Raw genomic sequence first — 27,499 nt, 5'->3', positions numbered from 1 at the left:
TAAATTTCGCGTAATCATGGTACTAGTTAAATCAAGTTTGGTTAGATCAAATGCAATTCGATAATCATTCTTATTTAAACTGTTTAGTTCGGCGGCTACGATGATGAAAGTTATGGCCACTTTTTTGGACCCTCCCGTTATTTGGGAGGCCAAGGATTTTCAGAGCATTATCGCTGTTATTCGGTTGGAATGATGGACGGAAAGGAACGTGAGAAAGTAAATTACGGAGGAAAAAGTAAATTTTTACTAAAAAACGCTTTAATCAATTTATGATTTTATACTAATACTAAATTTCAATATCCAATTTCTTACGGCTCTGATCTCTGATTTTAGTTATTTTGCCGCCATCAGCTCTTGCAAAACTAGGTTAGTTAATTAAGTTTGTAGCCAGTAAAGTCTTGCTGAATCCCATTACTTTTATTCTATTAACAGCTAGTTTAAATATCCAATATCCGATGCTTTTTGAGCTTGTTAATGAAGATCACGAAAGACGAACACATGCTGGAGTGCTGGAATTTGTAGCGCAAGAAGGTCATGTTTATCTGCCACATTGGGTAATAACATTAGTAATATAGTATTAACCCAAATTTTTAACTCACCTCATTGCTTCACAGATGATGCAAACCCTTTTAGTAGAACCAGGTGATATTATTCAAGTCAAAAATGCAAGCTTGCCTCTTGGAACCTATGTCAAATTACAACCACAATCGGTAGATTTTTTGGACATTAGTGATCCTAAAGCTGTGTATGTCTCTACATGTTTTCTATTCATCCCTTATCTTATCTGGTGCATATTCGTCTAATTCTCTAATTTTAGACTTGAAAATGAGCTTCGCACCTTTTCCACGCTCACTGAAGGGGATATTATTCAAATAAGCTATAACAGAAAAATTTATGAAATCCTGGTCGTGGAGGTTAAACCTAGTACCCGTGGTGCAATTTCGATAGTAGAAACCGATCTTAGCGTAAGTAACAAAGTAGACCTTCATTTCTAATTTATATCTATTAATTATATTCAATAGGTTGACTTTGCTCCTCCAGTAGGATATAAAGAACCTGCCCCAGCTCCTAAAATACCTGCAATGGTTAACACGTCCTTTTTCAGATTCTATATTGAATTCCGGTTACTCATCATAATTTGAAAATAGGCAAAAACCATGAATATCGACCAATCTGTCTCATCTCCACCGCTTGGCTTCACTGCATTCAAAGGTAGTGGTCAACGTCTCGGCGGAAACCTCGCTCAATCGCGCTCGCCTACTCCATCAGTCTCCTCTTCTGTGTCAAATACTGATATAAAATCTAATCTGATGAGTTCAGACGAGAAAGCCAGTGCAAAACCGGACGCTGAGAATATTGCACCTGCCCCACTTAATTTACCGTTTGGTAAGCTCTATTTTGGATATGAGATCAAACCTTTTCAGAACGAAGTGGAGGCGCCAGTAGATTCAGTGGTAATAACAATTATAGAATAATTATATGCCTCAACCTTCATACTCCAACTAATTAATTTGTAAACCAGGAGTCTAAGTTTAAAGGTGAAGGGCAAACCCTTCGGCCAAAACGCGGTCAATCTCGCACTGCATCACCGGCACCCTCTAACTCTTCCTTAGCATCTTCATCGTCTCGGGCACAACGGAAAGATGGCAAATAATTGTACACGAATTCCATTTTCTATTTTGCTATCTTAATTTTCATTACTGAATGATTTAACTTTGCCGAAAATAGAATTATAATAAACAAATTTATGAATGTAAATATAAATTAACAATCTTTATTTCGCAGAACACTGTAACTATTCACTCTCTTCATTCGCTGTTTCCAGGAGCTTACGTCTCTGCTCACGTAGTTTTCTGGCATTTCTGCAATACTGTCCAAGGGGTGTTTGTTCAGGTTTCACGTCACGTAAAAAGGCATGCTAATATTTCAAAACATTATCAGAGACAGAAGGCCGTAGACAAATTTAAAATAATTTTTACCACTTGGGATTGATCTTTGGGGCTGTACTCTACTTGAGAGCGCGCTCTTTCAATATACTTCGCCTGTTGCTCAATCTATAATATAAGTTGATCATCTATTCAATCAACTAGCTACAGTATGCTTGCTAATAGAAATAAACTATTACCTTTTCCACTAGCCCGTGCAGTTGCTTATTGAATTTAACGTTCTTCGATTTTTTAATATGCCTCTTTAACTAGCAGTAATAAATTACAATAATTCTGTTAATTATTCATCTCTGCAACTCTATAAAAGCACAATGCTACCTGCACAACTGCTGGAATCGTTAATTCGGGGAAGGCAATCGAAAGACAATAGCAAGCATAGTACTCGAGTAAAAGCTCGACTAACTGCTCAGCAATCCCATCCTATACATTGAAAACGGTTAAAAAAGATTTCAATTCGAAAATAATAAATAGGGCGAGAGAGTGAAGATAAAAGTACACACCTGGTAAATTTTATTTCCAATATATTGTTTAGGGGCCTTGAGATGCGTTTCAAATTCTAATTTTTTCGCTGTACTTGGTCGAGGTTTTCGACGCATTTCCGCAGAGTCAAGTACTTCAAATAGATAAGGCGCTAGCGGAATGAAGGTTCCCGTTTTTTGTATTAACGGTAAAAGTAGTCGTATCACATGAAAGCGTAGAGGAAAATATTGTGCAGTAGGGATCAAGCTATATAATAAAAGAAATTTTAATAAAGAGGGAAAGAGGATATTTGAAAAAGAAAAGGAATATACCGTATAACGCCTGCTGCAACTTGGACAAATGGATAGATAAGAGATTGAAGGAGGCATTCGCCATGCTCTGCAACACGTTGAGTATCACAATAAGTAGCAAGCACGTTGGCCCAGAACTCAAGGCAATGAATGAATTGCCAATTATATACTGCTTTATAACTCTCCTAATCATGGGGCAGAAATTATTAAAAGACAGTTTTAGGTTGGAAGGTAAATAATTCAAGCATCTTACTTTGCTCTTGATTGTCATGGAATTGCGTAAATGGATTGCAAGTTGACGGATATAGACGAATGCGTGCTGATAGGATGCATTAAAATCTAAGCCATAGATTTCGGTAGCCATGTTGCACATAAGGTTGATTGAAGGTAGAGTGTGTACATTTGTCGTCTTAGAATTGCGCACATAGCTAAGATAAATGCCCTTTAACGCCATAGCGAGGAATGGAGAAGGGCTAGTGACCGCGAGCTTTCTAATATTAAGGAACGAAATTATTCGAACATTATCTTCAGCCGTGCCCCAGAAATTAAGTAAAATCTGCAAAAAAAAAAAAAATAGAGAATTATAATTCAATGTAGCCGAAATAAAATGAAATTAACAAACTTTGAGATATTCCCGTGCTAATTTCGGGAAACAAGCCCAATATCGAATAGCTTTTTCAGATTCTTTAACAGCAAAATATATCATATTGTTATCGGTCAATTCTTTCAAAAGATGGAGAGTGTTGGATAGGAACGACTTGATGACTCCTTGAAGGCTCTCCCACTTCGGAGATGAAGAAGGTAATTTTCTTTTTTAAGGCAGGCATTAAAATTTGGAATGGATGAGGCGCAAATTAAAATTAAATGTACTTACGTCTTCCCCTCTACTTGTTTTACAGGTAGATGATGTTCAAAGACATCAATTACATACTTTAGGCAGACTACTACTAGTTTATTGAAGACTATAGAGAAAAATATGAAATTAATATGCTACCAAAATATTCAGCAAAATTATTTCGTTAAAATCATACTAGAGCCGCTTTCGATCTTATATGCATATTGGCGACCATCCTCATCTTCATTGATATGGGCTGCTGCACGATAAGCGAGTAATAACCGACGGAGTGAGCGAAGAGATTTTTTCTGGTAGAGAGAATGAAAATATTATAATGCAATAAAATTACACAATGAAATAGATAGTTATATTTACTTTCGTAATTGCGTCTTGCCACTGAGCAATCATTTCCTTTGTAATGGCTGTAGGACCTCCAGAAGATGATTCAAATTTGGAAATTTGTTCTTCCATCTCACGTAACGCTTCCTCTTCCATCTCATCACTATTAGCCTCTGGGTCTGAATTTTCATTGTCGATTCGTTCTTCCTCAGATTTTTCACTATTGTGCTCGTCATCTGAATAAATAAAAATATTTAATACAAGTATAAATATACATATATATATATATTTGACATACCTTCCGATACCTCTAGCTCTTCAAAATCTTCCTCCTAGATCAAGATATAAACCTTTAAATCCTATTTAAATAGTAATCTAATAAAAATAACGATAGCCTACATCATCACTAAGCTTCTCATCGTCTTCCTCATCAAATCCGCTTTTAAAAAACTCAGATACGCTCATATTGGAGAATCTAAAAAATGATATAAATGATAAGTATAGTTTAATATACAAGGTAATCAACGTACTTATTTTCACTGTCAATAAATTCGTCTTCCTCAGAATCATCCGTTATTTTTTCCCTATCATCTTCTAAAAAAGGAGCATCGAAATAGAGTAAGAGAAGAAGTAGAATATAAATGCATCACTAAAAATTTATAACCTTCTTTTAGCTGTCTTCGAATCGCATTCTCCTTCTTTTTAAACTCTCGCTTTTTGATGTCTTGATTCACTTTTTGTATCTTCTTCCGCCTTTCAATAGTAGCAGCAAGGTGCTTCTTTTGAAATTTTTTAGTGCTCTTCTTCTGCTTTGCCATGATCTAGCTAGCGATAAACACAATTCACTTGGAAGAGACTATGCCTGTAAAAATAAAGACAGTCCTTGCGGCTTAGTATATTTACACTCTAATTAGCAGTCAAACTTCTGGCCGTGGTTATTGGTATCCAATAGAGTTTAATTATTAATTTGCGAGTCTTATCTTTCTTCAAAATTTATATATACATAACCAAAATATATAATATAATAAAGGTAATAGAGTCAGGTTCGATACTTCTGTTAATTTTGTGATTGTCACAAAATATCGAATATAACTCGGAAAGGATTAAAATAGTATAAAAAATATCCAACATTACTAAATACTGGCATATTCTGTAGTGATATGGGACGAAATAATCAGTATTTTTATTATAGAATTGCTCTCTAAATCCATCCGAATGGAAATCATTCATTCTCTGATCCTTATATTATCTATATATAGTATATAATATAATAAATAAAACTACTAATAATGAATAACTCCAAAAAAAACAGTATCGCATGCTATGACCTATTCAATTCAGCGAAAGTTTTATGATAACTCGTTTAATAGTTTTTTACACATTATCTGCTAAGGCACAGTTGTTCTTATTAATATATACTGTATTAAGAAATATCCAAACAACTAATTAATCATCTTCGTCTTCTGTCGTTCTCCTATTTTTCTTTTTTAGGGATTTCATCCTCGGTTGCGGATTTTCGCACAAATATATATGTACGAGGCTCTTTCTGCACAATTTCAATATTGGAATTTTTGCTTACTCCCTCCTTATATCCAAGAGTCCTTCGATGTTGATATCCGGGAAAATCTTCAGGAATAAATAAAAAACTTGTACGACAGACTAGCTCTCCTGTTGCCTTGGCAAGACGGCGAATATTCCAGAGATCGTAAGGCGATCCTGATTTAATTGTTATCAAAATTTCGCCATTTCTGTTCAAATTCTTAACATAATTTCGACGCTCACTATATTGCCTGTCTTCTTCATCTGAATATTCCAAACTGTTTTCACCATTTTCTTCGAATTTTTGTGCTAAAAAAGGCGTTGCCGAACTGAAGAATCCAGATATTAACTTTTGATTGATCAGAATATTTCGGTCTTGATCTTTTATGCCAGCACCTATTTATAGATACATTTAACTATCAACACTAATACTAACTAATTAAGAATTTACCAGCATGAGGGAAGTTGAATATAATTTTATGGAACGTTTTGCCTCTTAGACTCTTATAAGATGCGAGACGTGTTGCGTCCACCTCAAACATTACGCATACTCCTTTTTGGCGCAATCTCTCAATATTTTCGCGAGCGTCAGGATATTTTTCATAGCATGTCTTTTCATTATCCAAGGCAGTTGCAATGATCCGCGAAAGGTCTGAAGGTTCTGAATAGAATTGGCATATTGAGAGTGCAAATGAAAAGTTTCCTTCTCCAACTAGAAGAATGCGTTCACCGGGGACATATGGGCACTCATTCAAAGCTGATCTTTTTCTCTTTTTTACTACTCGAGGCTGCGATTCGCAACGTGTATGGCCACTATGTACATTTGATTTCCGCTGCTTTATCAAGTTTGAGAGTGCGCTTTTCAGTTTTCCCATTTTCTACTTCTAATTACAAAGTTTTTAATATCATATATGACTGTATAATTAATTATTATTAGAGGCGCAGTCATTCAAAATAAGTCAGCTGCGCTGCTTGGCTGTCGTCATTTTTTTTAGAAAGTGTTCAGAGCGCGATATTTCTCTTGGTTTTTTCTTTTGTCGTCACTAATTCAGCTCATATTATGTCATTCTACGGTACACCTTCACAGAATTATGGAAGACCCCCGTATAATCAAGCACAACCCCAAGTAGGATATAATAGTGGATACGGCCAACAACCTCCACCTCAGCAACAATATGGATATAATACACCGGCGCCACAGTATGGTGAGTACTAAAGTGAACATATTTTGGTGAAACGCGTGAATTACGAGAGAAAATTTAGATCTTTGAACAATGGTTCTGCATAATTTTAATAAATGCTGTTTTCAATGTCAGGACGACCTCCGCCACCAACAAGTGCTCAACATGCTCCACAAAACGCAGATCCACAACTATGGTATTGGTTTCAAGCAGTTGATACGGATCGCAGCGGATTTCTAACCGTTGAAGAACTACAGCGAGCCCTTATTAATGGTCAATATATTATTATTATAATTTGATGCACCTTTAATACTAAGTAGAAGTTTAGGCGATTGGTCACCATTTAATTACGAGACATGTAGAATGATGGTCAATATGTTCGATACTGATAATTCAGTAAGTGAAAAAATGATGTTCTATATATTTTATTCTAATTTTGGACTTTAGGGTACGATAAACTTCCAAGAATTTGCTGGTCTCTGGAGATATATTGAGGAGTGGCGCCGAATATTTTCTACATTTGACGCGGATGGAAGTGGCACAATCAACTTTCATGAACTTAAGAATGCACTTCGAACATTCGGATACAAGTGAGTGTGTTTTTTTTTACTATTATGCGAAAAGTATTGACAATATCTTGACTGTCTTTAGCTTATCAGACAACTTTATTGGGCTATTGATTAAGAAATATGACAAATATGGGACTCAGGATGTCACTTTTGATTCATTTGTACAGGCAAGTCTAATTCTTTTCTTAATATACCAATTTTTCCTTTTTTAATTAGAGTAAATATCTAGGCATGCGTAACAGTGAAAACGCTTACCGATGCTTTCCGAAGGTTCGATACAGACAATGATGGAAAGTGTCTGCTCTTTCATTTGTTTAAATTTTTACTAGTATTTATTTCAAATTTTTCTACTTTTAGGCTGGGTACAGATTAATTATGAGCAGTTCTTAGAGCTCGTAGTAATGAATCGTTAATTTGGATATGTTGAATATTGGAATGCTTATTTCTTTATTATATTTCTATTGCCATTTGGACGAACAGCTCTATTTACATGTTTATTCTATTTTTCTCTTGCTTGAATTATTTGAAATATTTACGCTTGCACGTAAAGTGAATAAATGAAGATCATTTCGTCATTTTTTTTTACCTTCAAACTTAGCGACTATCTATATCAAATGCCAAAAATATTGGATCTATTGAAACTTTTATAAATGAGATGTGGCTTTGAAAATTTTCATAAAATGCAGTCACAAAAAAAATCTTGACCTAGTAGTATATTGTGCTGAATATATTCCTGAACTAAATTGGATTGATTTTGAATGGAGTCAACAGCAATGGAAATTAAACAACGGGAATGGACATCACAGATGGAGATAAATTTTTTCAATGCCATTAGTAAATGCAGACCGATTGGTGCGTTATCATAGTGAACATCTTTTATCATTATCTAACCTAATTTTTTTTAAGGCATTCATAAGCATTTTCGTATGATAAATATATGTAGATTTCTAAATTCCGGCCGTACCGATGATTCCTATTTGCCTAAAGAACTTTGGAGCAAACTAGACAATCTGTACGATTTACAAATTTTAGAATCGATGGTAATAGATGGTAATTTTGAACTAATTCTCTATCTTAAATTAATATACATCTCCTTTTGCAGGAATCGGACTCAGAAGATGGTCTTGAGGAAGAGGAAAAGTTCAAAAAACTACGTGAACCTGTTCAAGAATTTTTGCTCCCTCAAGATGAATATGAGCATATTATTGCAGAACACCGCAAAGCTGATACTTCGCGATCTAATTCTCCCTCTCCGACTCCTTCTCTTAATGCTCCACGTACAAGATCTGGAGCTAGTCGTCGCGAAGATTCTCCCAATTCATCAATAGCACCCGAGGAAAAAGAGGAAGAGGAAGAGGAAGAGGAAGAGGAGGAAGAGGAGGAAGAGGAGGAAGAGGAAGAAGCTGAGGGTAATATAGACAGCATATATCCTTATCGGTATAAAAATAACATGAATGTATATAGCCACACCTCCCCCAGCGAAACGGGGTCGTCGTCGCGCTGCCACAACATCGAATACTAGCACAGCTAGTAAAACATCTTCAAATAAACGAACCAGAGGACGAACATCTGCTACACCAACTCCTGCTACCAGAGGCCGCAAACCTGGAAGACGAAGACGAGCATAAAATTAAAGCAATACATTTCATATTCTCAATATAATATTAGTTTTAGGATTCACTATAATCTTCATTAAATTGACTCTTCAAATTAATATTCAGCAAAACGGATGAATTTTGTTGAAATGGAAATTTTGCTAGCCAGGTGGTCAAGTTAATAGTAATCCCTCAGTTCTCGTATCGATTGTAACCATAGAAAACTAGAGTTTTAGATAGTTGCAGAATTTTGAGATGAATTAAAAAGTTCTTATTAATGAGTATAATCACTACTTGGGCTGAAACCTCATTTAAAATCGGTTCAAAGCTCAGCAATGTTTTATAAATCTGTGAGTTGTTCTCAATATAGTACAGGAATAATTAGTTCATGCGAGCGAGAAATTCACATGCCGAACAATAAATTGTTCAAATAAAGTTATTCATGCTCAATCTCCGCATTTTCTCACCTCTTTCCAGTAATCCCCACAAACTAAAGTGTTGAAAATGGTGTTGGAACGATTTGAAAATTTTCAAGAAGGCTATGCGATCAATAATAAAGTGAAAATTCACTATGAAATCCATGGGAGTGGTTCAAGACATCTGTGCTTACTGTCAGGTAATAATATTTTACACACTCGCCTTAGTGATAGAATTAATCGAAATCGACATTTTTTAATCCAGGTTTAGGCCTTCCCGGTCGTTCTTGGTATTACTTGCTTCGTAAATTTCTGGCTAAAGAGGAATATTCGATACTTATTATCGATAATCGAGGCGTTGGTCATTCTGGTAAGAAGTAGTAATAGTATATACAAAATCAAATAATTAACTTTGATTGTAGACATCCCAATCAGGCTTTACTATTCAGTAAAGGGTATGGCCAAGGATGCAATTGCTGTGCTGGAGAAAGTTGGATGGACAGGAGACATTCATCTAGTTGGGCATAATTTGGGTGGCATGATAGCCCAATGGATGGTTGCACTTAAACCCAACTATTTTGCTTCAGTTACTTTAGATTCTACATCAGCTGGCCGCTATTTTCCGCCAACGGTGAATGCATATTATTCTTGTACGTAGTAAACAGAGAAATAACGATTAGTTGCTCAAATAGATGCGCTTTATGTTTGGTGTACCACTGGCTGGCCTTGCACTTACATATAAAACTCGCGCTTCGCGTGTCGTGCGACTTTTTTTTGCTAAGGAGTTTCTTAGTACCAGCTCTGATGATCTTCAATTCACCACCAAGGTAAATTATCATTACCTCTCTTATGGTGTCTCTCTACTAAATCTTTAAAAATATGATAGCGTGAGGAGTTAAATAAATTTTACCTAGACATTTATAATACGTCAGGAAAACAATCCCTTATCGGAAACATTCAGCAAATGTTAGGCATATTCTTACATTATCTGCCTAAAAAGCAATCCAAACACATTGTGGAGCAGAAGATTCCTGTGCTTGTGTTAGTAGGTAATAAAGATGTACTTGTTCAGAACTGGTAAGTGATCCTTGATACATCATTCTATCCTCAAACCTTATTAACATTATTTTAGGTATGGTGAGCTTCTTGCGCGTCGGCTGCGTGGACGTCTACAAATCTTTAAAGGTTGTGGCCATATGATTCATCAAGTACATCTAGACCGATACGTAGAGGAATTAGCGGCTCACTTTACCAAAGCTGAGAGTAGAAATGTGCTTTCAGATAACTGATTCGGACAAAGACTTATAATTCTCTCGCCTCTGTGGTTTTGAATATAATTTAACTCTGATAGTACGATATATATTAGTTAAATAGGATATGTAGCCGCGTTATTTATTATTTAAGCGTCTCCTATTGAATGTATTAGCAATATTGTTTATTCCTTTACATTCACTAATTACATAGATTCAATTTATTTCTAAATATATAAGTATGAATTAACTTCAGCAAAATTTAAAGGTATCGGATTTATCAGAGAAACGGCGACTTATCCTTAAAGCACTTTGCAAACATCTGCCGTACTAATCTGGCTGCTTCTCTCTCACCAACGATATTGCTGAGCGAAGCAATCTATATGATTAAAAGTATAAATAAATCATGATTTCGCGTAAAAATTATCGTGATTACCGAATCATTAATAACACAATATTCTTTCTCCCTGGACGGAAGACGTGAGCACTGCCCTAGGTTGCTCGCACGTATTTCAGAACAAGCAGTAGCTGTATGAAATGGCATTCTGTGTTTAAAACGATTAGCATCATACGCATGAACTAGTTCGTGAACAACGGTATCCTCCAACTTATTAGCGGCTGCATCAATATCTAAAGATCTGTTGCTATCATCAGGCATATGATGCTCAGAACAAATGACAATTCTCTTAAATTCGGGACAATAGTATCTACTTTTTCAAATTAGTTAAATCCAAGTTATTAGCCTAATCGAATTTTATCACCCTAGTTTGTTTGCTTGTAAAGTTCCAGAGCAACTTCTACATGTTACTCCACGAATAAGATCTCGTGATCGCGTATGATATATCGAGCGAAGCAGAACAATTACGCGTGGTGATTCGAGAACCTTTTTCAATGCTTCAGTACACCATCTTTCGCTCTCGTTCATATTTATTTATAAGGATTAAAGCCAAATATGGAAATCCAGTAAAAATGAATAGGCCTCTTGATTTATACTAGTATTTTCACTGTCACATATGAGATCTTAGCCATAGTCTTGCTCCTATCTATTTTATCATGTCACTTAGCATAATAAGCTATCATTTTTATCTCGTCTCTCCATTAAACCACTATAAAAAAGTAGCTGTATACTTAGATACCGTATATCGCCCGTCAAATGAATTTGCAACATACCTTGTCAACTAGTTACTGCCAATATACTCGATTGAAATTTGCGATATATGCAAAGGATAAGGTAGAGATGTGTATGACCGCCAAAGAGTCGTGGGTTTCAATGCTTATATTCATTATAGACTTTAGCCAATGAGCAACTCATTATATTCATGATATAATTGAATCAATTACAATATAATACGTGATTTCCAACATTAACTAAATATCTAGTTTTCTTAGCAGTATTATAGGCTAAGTAGAAAGAGTAGTTGTTTGAAAAAAGAGACATTTAGCTCGGAAAAAAATGCTCTCTTTCGATTAACAATGATCAAATTATATAGTGCCTCTACCAAATTATTATTCCTTTTATCTATGTGTCCGTGTTTTGTTCTCCAGAAAAATAATGAATTATACATTTAGTTTATTGGCTCGATCTTCCCATTCTTAATGTAATCCTATTACAAATTCGAGGACTATTTAGTTAAGATGGTTAAAGCTATATTATTCAGTCGAATATGATTACCTGTAAGACCTGTAAAAATTCACCTTCATCTCTAATTCTATGTCGAAGAACATAATGTTGATCTATGTGCACTACAGGAATTTCGGTTTTGTATTTACGTCGGAGAGCGCGAGGGCAATCTAATTGATGAAAAGCTCTATCAATATAATGTATTTATTAATATACTTACTAACTACGTCTAATACCTTTTGCATATATATCCTGAACTTTTAATTGGAATGGGATCTAATTGTGTATTTGAACAATTCTAGTTCGAAATATAGGAGAATTGTAAAATCGAAGTACTTACTTGAGTTTGTAGCTTTCTTAGAGTTTCTAAAACGGGGACGCATAAACTGCAATTCTTTGATGAAAACAATGTTAATGTAATATTTCTTATCATAGTCAACTTGAGAGTAAAATTAAAAATTAAAAATTCTTTCAATAATTAAAAATTTTTAATTAGCTGACGATAAATACTCAGCATAAGGATTTCTAAGAACATGTCAGCTATTATAAAGTCTGCTTGTTCATGGATTTATGATATCAGTTTGTGTTTTTAAACAAAGGGAAATTGTAATATATGACAAGGGCCAATTTTGATTTATATCTAGTTAAATCCCATCTAGCCACTCATTTAAAGCAATAATAATCTCGGTTTCCTTTCCAAACCAGAAGTGATCGGCTCCGTGAAATTGTTTAAATTCTACCTGATTAGGTCGAGCATTTAAGTTAAGCATAGTACGCGAGAATATATCCATGTCACCGGAGATCACAAGTATTTTCGGAGGAGAAGCTTCATTGCAGGATGTTGGCGTCACGCTGGTTCGCTCTAGTTTTACCAGACATTCGTGGAAATATTTCGTCCTGAATGCGGACAGGAACCAGGTAACGCTTACGGGATAACTAATAAATACGTAAGAACAATGGATGTTTGGATAGAGCTCTGGAAGTATGCTGCTTGCGATCATGGCCCCATAGGAATAACCCTATTAATTATTAATTTTACATAATAAACATATGGGATCGCTTAAGATTTTATATGGACGGGTAGAATTTGTGCTTACACAAATAATCAAGCGTTTAATATTTATATTTGGGCCGACACTACTATAAACGTTCTTCAGTTCTCCGTTAACAATATAGTTAACTACTGCATTATAATCTTCACATTCTGGGCGACCTGTCCAGGATGTTCTGCCTCCTGAATTACCACAGCCACTATATTCCAAGAGAATTACAAATAGTTGAAAAACATATTAAATATAAAATGAGTATAACATGGTTACCGAAAATTGAAGCAAACGGTTACAAAACTGCGAGCACAAAAATTTCTGACGAGTGCAGAGACTACATTATTTTGCATATTACCGCCTACAATTCAAGTTTTTCCGTTAAATTGCTAAATCGTTGCTTCTTAATAACGATTGTAGAAATTACCTAGCGGACCATAAGGATGGGAAATAATAGCAGCTGTAGTTTTGTTATCTAAATTGGGATTAAGATATACTTTTGTCTCTATCTTAGTTCCATCTTTAGAGCTAACAAATGTGGATTTGCACCGCACGCTTGAGGACATGATGTGCCCATTTTAAAAAATTATCTGAATTAAATAGAGATATTAATATCATTCATAGGAAATTGTATCCCCGTAAATTTTTCGACCCCTGTGTAAACAAAATTTCGAGCTCGTTATATCTTCAGTTTATTTTTCGATAGAAGTTAATCGTCTTGAGAAATCGAATATACACCTCGAATTCAAATATGTCGCAACTACTCAAAAACTTCTTTGAAGATCTCATACCTTCCGTGTATGCTGAAGAGAAAGAGGAGGAAGTTCATGAAGAAGAACAAACAGAAGAGCCAGAAGCTGAGGAACCAGAAGATCTTGCACCCCAAATTAGAGAAGGTATTTTTTTTTCTTTATTATAGCTGCTATATACAGATTTAAGTACTCTAGAAATCCATCAAATTATACCTTGTTTCTTTTATTTTGTACATATTTTCTTTGCATTTGATTACATATGTTACCTATACTAGACTGCGAAAATTCATCTGCGTGCAGCCCAGCAAAACATCATCTTGAAGAATGCGCACGTCGAGTTGAAAGTGGAAGTGATGAAAATTGTGTCGAAGAATTTTTCCATCTAATGTAAGTCAACTTTTCAATTGCAATATAAAATTCTAGTCTAACTTTCTAAATTTTATTGCAGGCATTGCGTGGATCATTGCGTAAGTTATCATATTTCTATTGGTTTTATTAGATGATGCTCTAAACGCAATTTTTTTAGGCTGCCCCCAAGGTTTTTGCAACTCTCAAATAATTGTGTTGTATGAAATAAAATAGTTTCTTATAGAATATACGATTAAAAGCACAGTGATTATTTAGAGTATAATAGTCGATAAATTTAAAAGTAATATCTAATTCTGCATCCTTCAATCGATTTTATATTACGAAGTATATTATATTTCGTTATAATCAATTTACAATCAAAATTATTGATTGTAAGTAGGTTATAAGTACAAAGCCTATCAATTATAATAAAGTATGTCAATTCTAAAAATATTATGTATATATTTCAAAAATTTAAAACAATAAAACAAAAATATTCAAAAATTTCAAAAATTTCTAAAAAAATTTTGAATATTAAACAATTTCGAAAAATTTTTTGAAATATTATTTGATAAAATTTCAAATGATATACAACAAAATTTTAATTGATAACAAATCAATTTGGCAATATAGATTTTCTATCCTCAAATAGTTTATTATATAAAATGCGGTTGAAAGAATTAGAAGGCTACCTTCAAGATGTTGCAGTATTTGGTAAAGTTTTATATTTATTTATTTTTTCCAATGCATTTGCTTATTAGATTGCAATTGTCATTTCCCGTTTTATCGAATCAGATAATCCGAAGATTAAATTAGAGCAATACCCAACCACACCTCACTTAGCATCTAGGATACTTTTTACAGCGCATTCAACTTATGATGACATTGAAGGTCGGATAGTTGCGGATTTCGGTTGTGGCTGTGGAATTTTAAGGTTGATTCTTTAATATGTTTGCTTGTTAACTATATATTTAAATCCAATTAATGTAGCATTGCCTCGTGTCTTCTTGGCGCAACGCATGTCATAGCAGTAGATATTGACCCAGATGCTCTTGAAATTGCACAGAAAAACATATCTGATTTTGAGCTGGAAAATACCGTGGATCTCATGCACTTTGATTTAACAGCCTTTCCTGATGTTAATAACAAACCCATTCTCTCTGGAAAAGTCGACACTGTAGTCATGAATCCACCTTTTGGTACAAAAAATTGGGGCATTGATATGGCATTTTTAAAACAGGCAGTTAGTGTATGTAAATTTTATGACATAGATGCCCAAACACAACTTTCTCATATTCTCTTATTATATATTCAGATTGCTGAGAGAGCTGTGTATTCGCTACATAAAACTTCTACAAGAGAGGTACATATACTCATCCAATCTACTTTTTTTTTCACTAATTTTATCGCCTATCTATATTTTCAGTATATAATGAAAAAAAGTGCTGAATGGAATATGGAATGTGAGGTGTTAGCTGAAATGAAGGTAAATTAACTAACGCTTTGCTAACTCAGAATAGTTTTGATCGATCTTTTTTTTCGCCCCGTAACAGTTTGATGTCCCTATGATGTATAAATTTCATAAGAAGCGCTCGGTAGATATAGAGGTCGATTTTCTGCGGTTTTCTAGAAAAGCAAGCCAGCATTAATAATTGATAATAGTAATAAAGTTCTGAATTATTGTAAAAATTGATATGCAGAAAAGAGACTCTAAGTTGATGAGAAATGGCCGGAACATAATTTGCTTAAACATTTTAATCTTTCCGGCTTCTACCCTGTTCTTTCCGTCTCTACCCTCAGATTTAAGGAGGAAAATCTCGCGAGACCACGGAGAGAGTCGCATTCAGATGTCTGTGGACATCAAGTTGTGCGAATTCAAAAGGTGATTTTCACTCAATATACAATAGTTAATATATTATTAACCTTGGCAGCTGTGCGAGCCGCATCTATTAGGAGGCTAGGAATTAGAGGCGCGTTTTCTAGCAACAAACCGTGCTAGTTTTCTAAGATAATTTTCTTATGTTTTTTTTACTAATAGCGGTAATTATGCAACTGTCTTCATTGGGTCTCTGATTAAGGTTTAGATCCTGAGACAAGAAATCTCTCACTTGATAAATACCCCCAATATTTTCTCCTCTTTCATCAAAAATACAAACACCTATGTCAGCCGGATTATCCTCTACAAAGATGCGGGCCATGTCCATGCCTCCATCCAATCCGCAGACTCATTTGACGGACGCTCTGTTCATGTCTGCCACTTCTTCGCTTGAGTCTTATATGCTTTTTCCAACCTACGCGAGAAAAATAAATTGTAAGTAGGTTTTTTTTGAATGCTTTAGCGCTGGTCTTGTTTAGCTTAAAACAACAATTCAGCATTTCAGCAGCTAACTTAATTCTAATTTATTAAGCTAATTCAAAGTCATCATCGGAAGCATCCTGGGCTATACGTGTACGTGGCTGGACTTATAGTCAAAAAACTAATCGCACGAATAAGCTTGTTTTGAGTTGGTTTCCCGCAATTGCTCGGTCCTTTAAACACAATTATTCCTAATTGCTTTTTTTTTATTACAGAGGCAGTTAGAAGATGGGCTGGCGTAACCAAGCACTCAGAAATGGACGAAATGCTCAAGTCTTGTTTCAGTATGTTTATGGTAAAGAGCCTTCGCAAGCGGCAACTCATTGTCGGAGTTACAGGTTTAAGTGAGGCCGACCACTTGGAACTTGATGGAGATCCAGAAGAAAGCGGACATTCTAGTGCCACGCTATTTGATTCGGAAGAAGTCAAACACTTTTCGACATGCGAAAATTTCACCGAGGATTCTAAACTTAAAGACGCTTTCATTATGCAATCTCAGCCCCTTGGAGATGCACCCGATGAGAATGATATCGGCAGTGACTTGACCGCGCTTTTTAAGGAAGAATTAGAGCACTTAAGTGAGACCGATTCTACAGACGAGGGATCCGGTGAATCTGATACATCGCTCAGCTCTGCGTCTTTTACCAGTGGAGAGAGTACATTGTCTCTTGCTTGTCAGTCAGAGGAAACTGGACATTTCCAGGCGGAACTGCAAGTTTCACCAAAGCTCGTAGAAGAATGGGCAAAGATGGAAGGATTAGCAAGTGCTCGGGATGCTCGTTTAATTAAACTACAGGCCCATCATCCTGGTGAACTTGGCAGTGAAAGTAAATATAATATCCGGTATATAATCCCTATAAAGCGCCTCAATTAGCTCTTATTTACTGTAGATCCCGTGTGGGGTGTCGTAAATCTCATTGAGCCGGAAGGAATTTCAGTGATATCAGTATGTGTATGGTGTTAAATAATCCTTATATTGCTTATGAAATATTTATTATTTTATTTTATTAGGATATTGATGATACCATTAAAGATACCCAGATTCTTGCTGGTGCTCGAGTCGCTTTTAACAATACCTTTTTAGAGCCACCCAAAGAGGTACCTGGAATGGCTGATATTTATCGACGTTGGGTATGTTGGAATAGTTAATATTTTATTAACTTACACTAAATCGTATCCTTTTAGTATGATAAAGGGGTCGCCTTTCACTATGTGTCCAATTCTCCTTGGCAACTCTTCCCAATGCTGCGTCGCTTCTTCCAGACATACCGATTCCCCCCTGGATCTGCACACTTGCGATTCATTAATGATGTCGTGAACTCAATGTGGAAGGGCAGAGGAGATGCCAAGTTGCAGCTAATTAGTAAAATTATGAGCGACTTTCCTGGTCGTAAATTTATACTCATAGGGGACAGCGGTGAGGTAGACTTGGAGATGTAAGTCCTTTGTTCTTTTTAATCATTACTATTGATAATATGAACATTGATTTCTTCGTAGCTATACTCGCATCGCTAAGAAATATCCAAACCAGGTGCTTAAAATATTCATTCGAGATGTGACTACTCCCCATACAAAGAACACAATTGCTGCGCGTCCTACTTTCTCCGGGAGGGCCCTTTCACTTCCATTTTTCAATTCAAAATCAAGCGAAGCAGATCCTGTGTTTTCAGAAAAGGAGATCTCTGAGGAACCACATGCAGAGGACAACCAGAGACCTGTTACGACGTCTTCCTTATCGCAGAAGTCTCTACGTAAAACAGGTTCTATGCCTTCACCTTCGCCTCCCGCAGCATGTGTCCCCACATTTTTGGAAGAACGTGTGCGCAAGGCTTCACAAGGACTTCCTTCCGATCTCGTTGTTTTATATAGAGATGCGAAAGAGCTTGAGAAAAAAGTCACTGATGTCGAAACCATTATTGCAAATACAAACAAGTGATCAACTGTTTCCCGTGGGATACCCTTTGCTATTTTTGCCTTTAAATCGAATTTGCGATTTTTGATCTTTGCTTTGTTTTATTGATTCATATAGATATTTCCAATGCTTTAAATATTATTATACCTCATTCATCATTGTATATTTATAAGTCTATGCCGTTTTTTTCTACACATATACTATACCTTAATTTTTGTAAACGAGAGAATATAGGTTATTCATGAATAATTTTATTACAAAGAGGGTGTAACAAATACGGTGCTTTTACATTTTAGGGAGCTTAGGTCTGAAGAGCAGCTGAGATAAATAAATTAATTATATTAGATTCAATGACTAATTCACCTAGTATTAAAGGTAAATAATTTGTTCAATGATGTGACTTCCTATATTGCAATTCTATAACGAATGTATTCCAGATTAACAATATATCTTTAAATTATATAGTTCTCATCCTTGGAGGAGGATATGGTACGCGATTGCAAAAGGATATCATCAATGATGCTTCGGGGAATTTTAAGCATCTCTTAGGGCGTCCTAAGGCATTACTTCCGATTGCTAACGAAGATGCTCTCATTAGCATCTGGCTTGGGTTATTAAAGGAGTGTGGGATACCTGAACGCAATATATTCATAGTTTCGAATGATGTATTTTATCAACAATTCGTAGAATGGGCGAAGCTACATGGTGTGCCTGAAGCCAATATAGGCAATGATGGCACGAATTCGAACGAAACGCGCCTTGGCGCTGTTGCAGATATTGCTTTCGGAATCAAACATTTCTCCTTGGAAGAAGACCATATATTGGTGATTGGCGGAGATACTCTTTTTCTCAGAGATTTCAAGCTGGATCAGTTTTTCTTAATGTCGAGGGAGCAAAATGGATCTCTGGTGACCGAATACAAGGTGTCGGATGCTGAAACATATAAGTTTGGTATCATGGAGTATGAGCCCAAATCTCGAAAAGTAACAAGATTCTTGGAGAAACCAGGTCCTAAGCTGACCTCTTCTCGGAGTGCGTGTCCATGCTTCTACTTATTTACTCCCTTTGCTACCACGTTGGTGTTTCGCTTTTTGGAGGAAAAGAGGTCCCAAAACGCCTCGCTTGAGGAGGTGGATGCCACCGGCAAATTTATTTCTTGGGTTGTCGATAAGCACTCTTTATTTGCTATACCAATAAGCGGTCGCATCGACGTTGGAGGACTTTCGAGTTATATAGAAGCCATCGACTATTTCTCCAAGAGTAGTGAGAGCTATTGAAAAGGAAATAAAGAACCGTTGTGTGTTGATTAATTTGATGATATCTATTTAAAAGCACAAGTTTATTTTTAATTTAAATATATTAGATTCATTCAGCTTAATAATAAATATATATAAATAATAGTTCCTCTTAAATGACAATAATTTAAATCACAAAAAATAAAAGATATAGATATCCTGATAGCTAATAAGTTAAAAGTATCGTTGATTTTCTCCATGCTGCCACTGCGATTGTAATATTTCAATTTCATTTTGAAGCACGTCAACCGCACGAGGATCGTCTTGATGCGATTCGCGATTGGCAGAAAAGTGGTTAATAGAGGACATCAGGTCAGTTGATGAGACATGGGGGGATGCTACTTGGTGCTGGTGATCAAGTTGGTCAAGGAGAAGAGAGATCTTATTTTCGGAATCTCGATACCGCTCTTGGAGCTCTCGCTTTTCTTGTTCAAGTTGCCGAATTGCCTGTTCGTACCGCTCAAGCACCAATTGGTCATTTTTTTCTGGACTGTTATCTCCAAACTCTCGGTGAGAACTTTGAGGGTTTAATATAACTTTATCTTTCGCTTGCCGGAGTTGTACCACTTCCTCTTCGAGCGCTTTAATACGATTGCTTGCCTTACGCGAGAGATCCGTATGGCGAGCCCGGAGATTCTCATTCTCAGTTTCAAGGACGGATTTATCTTCTTGAAGTCTCTTGAACTGTTCTTGGAGCGGGCCTGCCGCCATGTTCTCGTTAATATTGATTTCATTAAGACGGGTCTGCAAATCTCGAATTCGCTTTTCCAGTTCAGCCTTCTCTTCATACCAGCCCGCTGGAATATCGGAAGAGTTTTCGTCGTTCTTTCGCGGTTGTAAACGAATAGTTTCACCGGAAAGTTCATCTATCTTTTCTTGCTTTTCTTGGAGTTCAGCTTTAAGACGACGCAGCATTGATTCAGTACCCTTCACATAATGTACAGCGGTCTGGTAATCAGATTCAAGTTGCTGCATTTTATCTTCAAACGTGCGACTAGCATCGGCAAGATCCTGCTCCGCTTGCGTTGCACGTTCTTCTGCCGCACGCAATTGTGCTTCAAGTACAGGAGTGTCCCGAGCGGCATGTGCAAGCTCTTCTGCATGCTTTTCAAGAGCTAGAAGTCGATTCATAACTGCTTCGGCCCGAACCTTATATTCATCACGACTCTGCTGCGACTCCTCAAGAGATTTTCTTAAGTCACACAGCGCATTCTCATGCTTCTCTGCCACTTCCTGTTGGTTCTGCTCCATCTCAGTAATCTGGGCCTCGAGCTCTTTAACGCGTAAACTTAAAACTTCGGTTCCTGATTTCACCATCTCAGGATTGATAGTATCTAAACGAAAACCTTTCTGGATCATTGCTTCTCGCATCATACCGACATAGATCTGCACCTCCTCCATCTCACGAGTCTTATCGATGAGGGCGGTCTCTTTCTCAGCCAATATTGTTTTCATACGAGAGAGTTCATTAGCCATATCCGCAAGTTTTTCCAAAAGACTAGCAGACTCAGCCTTAGCCTTGATACTAGCGTGTTCTAATCGGGAGTTCTTCATATTTGCTTCGGAAAGCTGTGAAGATACTTGATCAATTGTTTGTTGTGATTCCCGCTGCATGGCCAATAGCATATTTAGCTTTTCCTCCAACTCAGAAATGCGAGCTGTTTGCTGTTTAATGTTGATGGATTCCGAGTCCTGGCCAACATCCTCTGTCGAAGGGGATCTGTTTTGGGATTTGCCAATAATCAAACCTTCGACTCCGTTAACTGGCATCATTTCACGCAGTGCTTCCACTTCTTCCTTGGCTCGTTTCCACAATCGCTCCATCTCCGCAGAATGTTCTCCGGCACGCTCTGCGTTCCGTTGTGTCCGATTCAGTTCGCACTTCGTAGATTCCAACTCGTGCCGTGTTGAGCTGAGTTCAGAACGAAGATTCGCAGCCTCGGATTCTAGCGACTCTAATTCTTTCCGTGCCGAAGTCCACAAAGATTCTGCCTCCTCTGCACGGCCAATAGCAGCTCGAAGGGCAGCATTTGCTTTTTCAATTGTGCTCGGATACTGCTCGAGCCGTTGCTGTAACAGATTCAACTCCTCCTGCAAATTTGAATTCTCCGATTGATATTTCGAGGAATCGGCGACCAATTCGGCTAGCTGAGCAGTGAGCTCTCGCACTTTAGATTCTGCAGTTGCAACACGAGAATGCGTAGTAGCCAGTTCATCTAGACCACGAGAATGAGATTTATGCGCTTCTTCAGCCCTTTCCGAAGCCTCCCTTGCCCTTTCTTCTGTGACCTGACGGGCAAATTGTTCATGCTTAAGCGCCTTATTTAGACTGTCGATTCGAGCATTCAGTCCTTCATTTTCTCGAAGGCAAATTATCAACTTTTCTTCAAGCTCTTGCGCACGACTCGACTCAAGTTGTGCCAGCTCTTCCATAGAGGTTGTATCGCGTGATTTAAGTGCTTTTAATCTCGATTTATAATAAGCAGCTTCTTGAAGTGCAATGGACCTCATTTTCTCAGCCTCAGCGATTTTTTTAGATGCAGATTGAGCTTGCGTAGCAATTGATGCCTATATGATAATAAACCTGTTAGTAAATTCCAATCGATAAGAACTTTCAAACGATAACTACCTTTGCTCGTTTTAATTCAGTTTTCACTTTAACCAATGAATCAAATATTCTAAACCGATCTGATTCTTTATCTCCAACATCAGGGAGGGATTCTCCATTTAAGAATGAATATCTCCTGTCTTCATCGTCATCATTGGGATTAATCGCTCGAATTTTCCGGGCAAGTGCTATTTCGGTCCGCCACCACTGCTCCTTCTTTTTCATTTCGCTGATAATCTGGTCTCGCTGTTGAATTTCCCGAAGAAGTTCACGCTCACGTCCCTCTTTTTGACGAGATTGTAAAGTCCCAGTAGATTGCTCTTCTACATTACTCGTCGGTGATGGAATAGTGGAATCTTGAGAGTTTTGCTGCAAGTTGTCTGAAGGCACTGAAGAATTTGGATCGCTAGGAATGAGAGGGCGTATTACTTGTGTAGTCTGAGGATTTGTAACATCGACCTCTTCAGAATAGGATCGATTGCTGGAAAAAGAAGTCTGCTCTATATTTGACATGGGTTCAGGCGACTGCATCAAAGGCAGCCTAGTGGCATTTGGATCTTGGGTAATAGTGTAAAAGCTATCGGCACCAGTTGGAGTTGATGATGGAGTTGGATATGTGGGAGAAGAGGGTGTAGTATTAAGTGGGTACTTCGGGGACGGACTTGTAGTACCATCAGATCTCCCTTTACTTGCACCAATCAAATCACTAATATCGATACCATCGCGAGAAGGCCTAGGCGGAGGCTGTCCAAAATTACCTAGACGTTGGTTTTGAACCTGAGGTCGAGCTGAAAAGAAAAGTATACTAGTTAATAAGAGAGAAGAAGGTACACAATATAATATACAAACCATCTCCATAATAAGACGTGCCTCTCCCTTGGTTGTTACCAGGTGCATCTGGATTGCCATGTGCAAGAGGTGAGCCAGATCTCGGCATTCGTCGATAAACTTCTTGATCAAACGTAGTAGGTGATACAGGAGTAGGAGGTTTACCCTCGTACGGCGATTGAGGACGAGAGCGCTGTAAGACATCTGCAACCATTGATTGATGTTTGACTGGCCTCCTACGATCTATCCCATCAGCATTTTGATCCGTGGAAAATTGAGGCATAGTAGGAGATCGTTGTGGAGGACCTTGAGTTGAATAAGCACTTTGCCTGGCGATTTGAGCTCGGTCCAATTCAGGATTCATAGTATATCTAACGTTGCTGCTTGGTCCATTCATTTGGGCATCGACCCTCGGAGTCGAGCTGCGTGGCGGGGATTGCTGCATGTGGGCAGTTGGAGTTGTAGGGCGCGAATCAGCTGGATATTTAATTTTCATAGTGTCAAGTATGTAGATAATTTGTTGATCATCAGTTTTGGGCTGAGAAGCAAATTCTCCACCCAGAATGAGAATTTTCTCATTTAAAAGTGCAATAGAATGACCAACACGCGAAGTGGGAGCGGGCCCCATATTCGTGAATCTATACCAGCGTCGATCTTTTAAAGTATTATAAAGGATTAGGGAGATGTTCAAATTATATGGAAGTTTTCAGAATAAATTACTCCTGAATTTAAAAGCACACAAGTCTGCCAATTCTTTTCCTTCCTGATTGCGACCGCCAAACACATACATTACATCTCCCACCATTGCAGCGCATGCTCCAGATCGAGGTGAGGGGATATAACCTATAGCAGCAATTTGGTGCCAGGTACTTTGGCTGAAGTCATAACACCATAAGTCGTTAAATGTGACTTTCCCGTCTGTTCCCCCAAAACTATTGTATTACAATAAAGAGAGAATATTAGACTATTGAACTGGAGGATAATAGATGCAGAAATAAAAATTACATGTATAACTTGTCTTGAAATGCACAAGCGACATGTCCCATACGCCCAGAGGGACCAGCGTTACTTGCAACATGAAAATCCCATTTAGGAAAGGGAGAATTAACTAGACCATCGTATGTGTAAGAAAAAATATTCTGAGAGATATAAAGCATTATATTTACGTGTTCGAAGGTCGAACGAGACCAGGTCATTCAAATAATAGCCATCCGAAATTCCTCCAAATACAAACATAGCTGGCCCTATACTGGTAGCCGAATGACCAAACCTGCCGACGGGAACAGAGCCGTGACAAGTAATTCTTGTCCATTCTCTTGTACCTAAAGCGCAATATTAGTTATAATTAAAACCATTATATACATTATAATACGAACCCTTATTCATCAAATATATATTGTCATCTAATCCAGATTGGTTCTTTTTTGTCTCTCCTCCGAAAATGACAAGGTAATTGCCAATAGTAACAGCAGTGTGTTGCGCTCGTGGTGATGGAACATCGCCAGATGTAGAAATAGGTTGAGTGAAGTTGGACACTATGCATAAAAAAAGGTTAATTAAACTTGATAGAATTAATTTATAGAAAATACACTACAAGCATCATAAACGAACAAATCCTTCTTTAGCTCATTCTTCACATAGCCTCCAAATATGAACACCTCATTGGATCCTTGGCTTACTGCACAGCTGGCGTGAAATGAGCGAGGGAGAAACGATTGGCCTGATTTTGGAAGTTGAGATGTGGACCATGGATAGGCATTAGCCGGAGGTTGGGGCTGTTGATTCTGCACCTGAGTTTGATTCTGAGCTTGGGCTTGGTTCTGCGAGTTCTCCTTTTTCTTTTTGGAGAACAGCCCTGCCATTGCCGTGAAAGATTTTATACGATCCACTCGTAGATGATGTCGAGATACCTTTCACTTCAGAATTATTTAAACTGCTTGTGATAAATCGAATTGAAGCGGAGAAGGTACAAAAGCACGGGAGAACAACGGTGGTAGAAAAAATCTGGGTTTGATTTCAAAGTCAAAAGTCTGTGCGAATGATAAGTAATTTTGAAATGTTAGTGAGACAGAGCAAACCATTCTAGCTAAATCCATTCTCTATTTCCATCATTTGTCCCTTTACTAGGTTTTCTTTAATAAATGCCTAAATATATGAAAATAGCCGAGGGGAAAACACAAATATTCAAAAGCAAGCGGGATTAGCCCACTCTATTGATACAGTTTTTTGAAAGATTAGACAAGTTACGAGTCCACTTGTCCATTGCTGAGTATCGAAGTCCCCCTGCTGATCTATAATTTCATTAAACAAGGTTAAAACGAGGTATACGAAAAAAAAAATTGACCCTACCCTCTATCCAGCTCAAGTCGCTGATTGACCTAAGGAAAATTGGCACTATGAGAATGATATCAAAATAAAAAAGCTATTATCGTAGTTCTACCTGATCTATTCGGCCGGAAATCTTATTATCCAGAATGAGACCTATCAAGAGGTCCTCAACTTCAACTTCTGGAATATTGAGCTGCCGCGAGATAAAGGGTATCTCAATTCGAGAGTAGGGTTTGATTAACTTTACAAGCACTTGAGTACGAATCGTCTTGAGTACATCATCAATATGCTGACGAATAAACCCATCGTCCATTATAGTTGCATGATTTTCGCGCAGAATCTTTTCGAACTCACTGATTTCCTTACGCTGATATGCGCTTACAAGATTAGTCATCGAGACAATCTGTGGGTCTGTCTTATATGGTTTTGTTTCCTGCGAGTCAAAAGGGTTGATTTGCGACTCAGTAAGCATACTCGCGAGCACCAGATATTTGAGCACTTGGATTCGTTGTGGGCTGCCAGCCTCATCGTAGTTCTTGAATGACTCGAAGAAATCAGTCTGTGCCTTTTCCCATTCTTTCTCGTACATATGCATTTTACCGCCGCATTCACGAATCACCCCCATAATACGTGGATGGGGAATGGCAGACTTTACGTGCAAGCACTGTTGGTAGAGCTCTTTTAACTTCTTGTTGTTTTTCGTCTCAGTATACATTTGGATTTCCAGTGCAAATATCTCTAAAAGATGCGTTCCTTTGCGTTGATCATCAGACCCATCTTCCTTCTGGCAGGCTGCATGGAGCTGACGTAAAATCTAATTAATGATAGAAAAGGTAAGAAAAATCGTCTCAAATATTTACGATGGGGATATTAATCACTTTGCCCAAGCGCGTAAACTCTTTACGATCAAGCCAGAGCTTTGCTAATTTAAGATTTGTCTTGATCCATAATCGCTAGATATTTTATGAAGTCAACACGTTATTAATACAAAAAGAAAAGTTAAAGTATATTCATTAGCTATTCACCTCATTTTTTGCATCTTGCATTGTGCTTAAGGTTGTGGAATAAAATTCTTCAAGAAATGACATATCTTGTGAGGAAGCAATGTAATCGAGGATATTGTTAATGCTCTTTTCGCTGTAATTACGCGTCACGGCAGATTTAATATAAGTCAACAATTGCTTGTAATAGAGCAATGCCTAAACAATAGAGAATGTAAGTACTTAAACTGGAAATAATTAAAAGGGATCGTTGTACCGAATTATAATCATGTATAGAAAAGGATAGCTTCACCATCTGCTTTAAAGCTTTAAATCCCCTGATAAAGTATTGGCAATATTAAATTAAATATCAATATTAAAAGGCGATCTGAAAATCTATATTTACCAGTCGCCCTTTTCTTGCTCTGAGTCAACGACTCCTTGAAATTCTGCAATAGCTTCGTATGGGTCCTCCTCTTTCTTTGCTATTATGAGGGAAATAGTCTGAATTACTTCAATCAGAAAAAATATTATAAGTATAATAGATCACCTTTGGCGTTATAGTATTTGTTTTCAAGATCTATATCCGGTTCCTCTTGATCATCATCCTCATAATCAAAATCGTAGTCCTCATCCTCGTTTTCTTCTTCAAGCATGAAATCGTCGTCTGACATTGTATATGTGATTTAAAATGTTTGGACAAAGGTTATAGAATCGACTAGCTTAACGCTTTTTCTAGATTAATGAAAATCCATAAAATGAACACGTATAATTGAAACCTAAAAGTGGCTTAATTAGGTTAGGTTTGATAGAGTTTCTACCTGTAATTGGGTTCCACCTTCCTCCTCCTATCACCTTCTTTTTACCCCTTAATAAAAAAACTTTTCGTCCAACAATAGGTTTCTTGAATGGGGCGCTTTTAGTCTTTCTCATTTTATTTTATTTTATTTTATTCTATTTTTTTTTCACTTCTATTTCTCTGAAGAGG

General features: G+C 37.1%; 15 protein-coding genes across 15 annotated transcripts; 8 read left to right on the top strand and 7 right to left on the bottom strand.

Annotated features, from left to right (window-relative positions):
- Positions 1 to 189: 189 nt before the first annotated feature.
- On the top strand, positions 190 to 1,654 carry VTP21DRAFT_7174 (uncharacterized protein; the record flags this gene model as incomplete). Its single annotated transcript, XM_069397886.1, has 8 exons — positions 190 to 235; positions 334 to 366; positions 433 to 554; positions 615 to 745; positions 818 to 965; positions 1,023 to 1,085; positions 1,149 to 1,454; positions 1,523 to 1,654. The coding sequence occupies 8 exons, from the start codon at positions 190 to 192 to the stop codon at positions 1,652 to 1,654; spliced, it is 981 nt and encodes a 326-aa protein (XP_069255401.1).
- Positions 1,655 to 1,795: 141 nt separating this feature from the next.
- VTP21DRAFT_7173 (uncharacterized protein) lies at positions 1,796 to 4,708 on the bottom strand (the record flags this gene model as incomplete). Its single annotated transcript, XM_069397885.1, has 15 exons — positions 1,796 to 1,918; positions 1,980 to 2,054; positions 2,126 to 2,194; positions 2,265 to 2,366; positions 2,447 to 2,672; positions 2,738 to 2,901; positions 2,970 to 3,272; positions 3,339 to 3,525; positions 3,591 to 3,678; positions 3,748 to 3,859; positions 3,927 to 4,126; positions 4,189 to 4,222; positions 4,290 to 4,365; positions 4,421 to 4,484; positions 4,555 to 4,708. 15 exons carry the CDS (start codon positions 4,706 to 4,708, stop codon positions 1,796 to 1,798), a joined length of 1,977 nt encoding a protein of 658 aa, XP_069255400.1.
- A 656-nt stretch (positions 4,709 to 5,364) lies between these two features.
- VTP21DRAFT_7172 (uncharacterized protein) lies at positions 5,365 to 6,304 on the bottom strand (the record flags this gene model as incomplete). The annotated part of the gene is made up of 2 exons (XM_069397884.1): positions 5,365 to 5,825; positions 5,881 to 6,304. The coding sequence occupies 2 exons, from the start codon at positions 6,302 to 6,304 to the stop codon at positions 5,365 to 5,367; spliced, it is 885 nt and encodes a 294-aa protein (XP_069255399.1).
- A 185-nt stretch (positions 6,305 to 6,489) lies between these two features.
- VTP21DRAFT_7171 (uncharacterized protein) lies at positions 6,490 to 7,592 on the top strand (the record flags this gene model as incomplete). Its single annotated transcript, XM_069397883.1, has 7 exons — positions 6,490 to 6,634; positions 6,746 to 6,883; positions 6,939 to 7,006; positions 7,058 to 7,200; positions 7,262 to 7,346; positions 7,409 to 7,475; positions 7,537 to 7,592. 7 exons carry the CDS (start codon positions 6,490 to 6,492, stop codon positions 7,590 to 7,592), a joined length of 702 nt encoding a protein of 233 aa, XP_069255398.1.
- A 345-nt stretch (positions 7,593 to 7,937) lies between these two features.
- On the top strand, positions 7,938 to 8,807 carry VTP21DRAFT_7170 (uncharacterized protein; the record flags this gene model as incomplete). The annotated part of the gene is made up of 4 exons (XM_069397882.1): positions 7,938 to 8,031; positions 8,086 to 8,219; positions 8,282 to 8,588; positions 8,644 to 8,807. The coding sequence occupies 4 exons, from the start codon at positions 7,938 to 7,940 to the stop codon at positions 8,805 to 8,807; spliced, it is 699 nt and encodes a 232-aa protein (XP_069255397.1).
- A 471-nt stretch (positions 8,808 to 9,278) lies between these two features.
- On the top strand, positions 9,279 to 10,479 carry VTP21DRAFT_7169 (uncharacterized protein; the record flags this gene model as incomplete). Its single annotated transcript, XM_069397880.1, has 6 exons — positions 9,279 to 9,390; positions 9,456 to 9,560; positions 9,613 to 9,821; positions 9,883 to 10,017; positions 10,077 to 10,267; positions 10,323 to 10,479. The coding sequence occupies 6 exons, from the start codon at positions 9,279 to 9,281 to the stop codon at positions 10,477 to 10,479; spliced, it is 909 nt and encodes a 302-aa protein (XP_069255396.1).
- Positions 10,480 to 10,720: 241 nt separating this feature from the next.
- On the bottom strand, positions 10,721 to 11,365 carry VTP21DRAFT_7168 (uncharacterized protein; the record flags this gene model as incomplete). Its single annotated transcript, XM_069397879.1, has 3 exons — positions 10,721 to 10,819; positions 10,877 to 11,147; positions 11,202 to 11,365. The coding sequence occupies 3 exons, from the start codon at positions 11,363 to 11,365 to the stop codon at positions 10,721 to 10,723; spliced, it is 534 nt and encodes a 177-aa protein (XP_069255395.1).
- A 640-nt stretch (positions 11,366 to 12,005) lies between these two features.
- On the bottom strand, positions 12,006 to 12,494 carry VTP21DRAFT_7167 (uncharacterized protein; the record flags this gene model as incomplete). The annotated part of the gene is made up of 4 exons (XM_069397878.1): positions 12,006 to 12,044; positions 12,113 to 12,231; positions 12,298 to 12,337; positions 12,402 to 12,494. 4 exons carry the CDS (start codon positions 12,492 to 12,494, stop codon positions 12,006 to 12,008), a joined length of 291 nt encoding a protein of 96 aa, XP_069255394.1.
- A 211-nt stretch (positions 12,495 to 12,705) lies between these two features.
- VTP21DRAFT_7166 (uncharacterized protein) lies at positions 12,706 to 13,670 on the bottom strand (the record flags this gene model as incomplete). The annotated part of the gene is made up of 4 exons (XM_069397877.1): positions 12,706 to 13,080; positions 13,159 to 13,312; positions 13,381 to 13,465; positions 13,532 to 13,670. 4 exons carry the CDS (start codon positions 13,668 to 13,670, stop codon positions 12,706 to 12,708), a joined length of 753 nt encoding a protein of 250 aa, XP_069255393.1.
- A 185-nt stretch (positions 13,671 to 13,855) lies between these two features.
- On the top strand, positions 13,856 to 14,415 carry VTP21DRAFT_7165 (uncharacterized protein; the record flags this gene model as incomplete). The annotated part of the gene is made up of 4 exons (XM_069397876.1): positions 13,856 to 14,000; positions 14,132 to 14,243; positions 14,305 to 14,323; positions 14,383 to 14,415. 4 exons carry the CDS (start codon positions 13,856 to 13,858, stop codon positions 14,413 to 14,415), a joined length of 309 nt encoding a protein of 102 aa, XP_069255392.1.
- Positions 14,416 to 14,869: 454 nt separating this feature from the next.
- Positions 14,870 to 16,277, top strand: VTP21DRAFT_7164 (uncharacterized protein; the record flags this gene model as incomplete). The annotated part of the gene is made up of 9 exons (XM_069397875.1): positions 14,870 to 14,918; positions 15,000 to 15,138; positions 15,195 to 15,453; positions 15,520 to 15,567; positions 15,631 to 15,690; positions 15,758 to 15,799; positions 15,905 to 16,086; positions 16,158 to 16,174; positions 16,243 to 16,277. 9 exons carry the CDS (start codon positions 14,870 to 14,872, stop codon positions 16,275 to 16,277), a joined length of 831 nt encoding a protein of 276 aa, XP_069255391.1.
- An 87-nt stretch (positions 16,278 to 16,364) lies between these two features.
- On the top strand, positions 16,365 to 18,496 carry VTP21DRAFT_7163 (uncharacterized protein; the record flags this gene model as incomplete). The annotated part of the gene is made up of 7 exons (XM_069397874.1): positions 16,365 to 16,515; positions 16,613 to 16,708; positions 16,776 to 17,387; positions 17,451 to 17,506; positions 17,572 to 17,691; positions 17,746 to 17,996; positions 18,058 to 18,496. The coding sequence occupies 7 exons, from the start codon at positions 16,365 to 16,367 to the stop codon at positions 18,494 to 18,496; spliced, it is 1,725 nt and encodes a 574-aa protein (XP_069255390.1).
- Positions 18,497 to 18,822: 326 nt separating this feature from the next.
- On the top strand, positions 18,823 to 19,749 carry VTP21DRAFT_7162 (uncharacterized protein; the record flags this gene model as incomplete). Its single annotated transcript, XM_069397873.1, has 2 exons — positions 18,823 to 18,847; positions 18,938 to 19,749. 2 exons carry the CDS (start codon positions 18,823 to 18,825, stop codon positions 19,747 to 19,749), a joined length of 837 nt encoding a protein of 278 aa, XP_069255389.1.
- A 192-nt stretch (positions 19,750 to 19,941) lies between these two features.
- VTP21DRAFT_7161 (uncharacterized protein) lies at positions 19,942 to 25,065 on the bottom strand (the record flags this gene model as incomplete). The annotated part of the gene is made up of 8 exons (XM_069397872.1): positions 19,942 to 22,335; positions 22,397 to 23,163; positions 23,225 to 23,857; positions 23,924 to 24,135; positions 24,209 to 24,311; positions 24,370 to 24,525; positions 24,580 to 24,738; positions 24,798 to 25,065. 8 exons carry the CDS (start codon positions 25,063 to 25,065, stop codon positions 19,942 to 19,944), a joined length of 4,692 nt encoding a protein of 1,563 aa, XP_069255388.1.
- A 338-nt stretch (positions 25,066 to 25,403) lies between these two features.
- Positions 25,404 to 27,185, bottom strand: VTP21DRAFT_7160 (uncharacterized protein; the record flags this gene model as incomplete). Its single annotated transcript, XM_069397871.1, has 8 exons — positions 25,404 to 25,494; positions 25,553 to 25,581; positions 25,644 to 26,345; positions 26,410 to 26,484; positions 26,557 to 26,730; positions 26,789 to 26,849; positions 26,918 to 26,996; positions 27,062 to 27,185. 8 exons carry the CDS (start codon positions 27,183 to 27,185, stop codon positions 25,404 to 25,406), a joined length of 1,335 nt encoding a protein of 444 aa, XP_069255387.1.
- Between the last annotated feature and the right edge of the window lie 314 nt (positions 27,186 to 27,499).

This window comes from Calcarisporiella thermophila (assembly GCF_041956535.1).
Source record: "Calcarisporiella thermophila strain CBS 279.70 unplaced genomic scaffold VTP21scaffold_3, whole genome shotgun sequence".
NCBI lineage: Eukaryota > Fungi > Calcarisporiellomycota > Calcarisporiellomycetes > Calcarisporiellales > Calcarisporiellaceae > Calcarisporiella > Calcarisporiella thermophila.
This window is presented reverse-complemented; position numbering and strand designations above follow the sequence as displayed.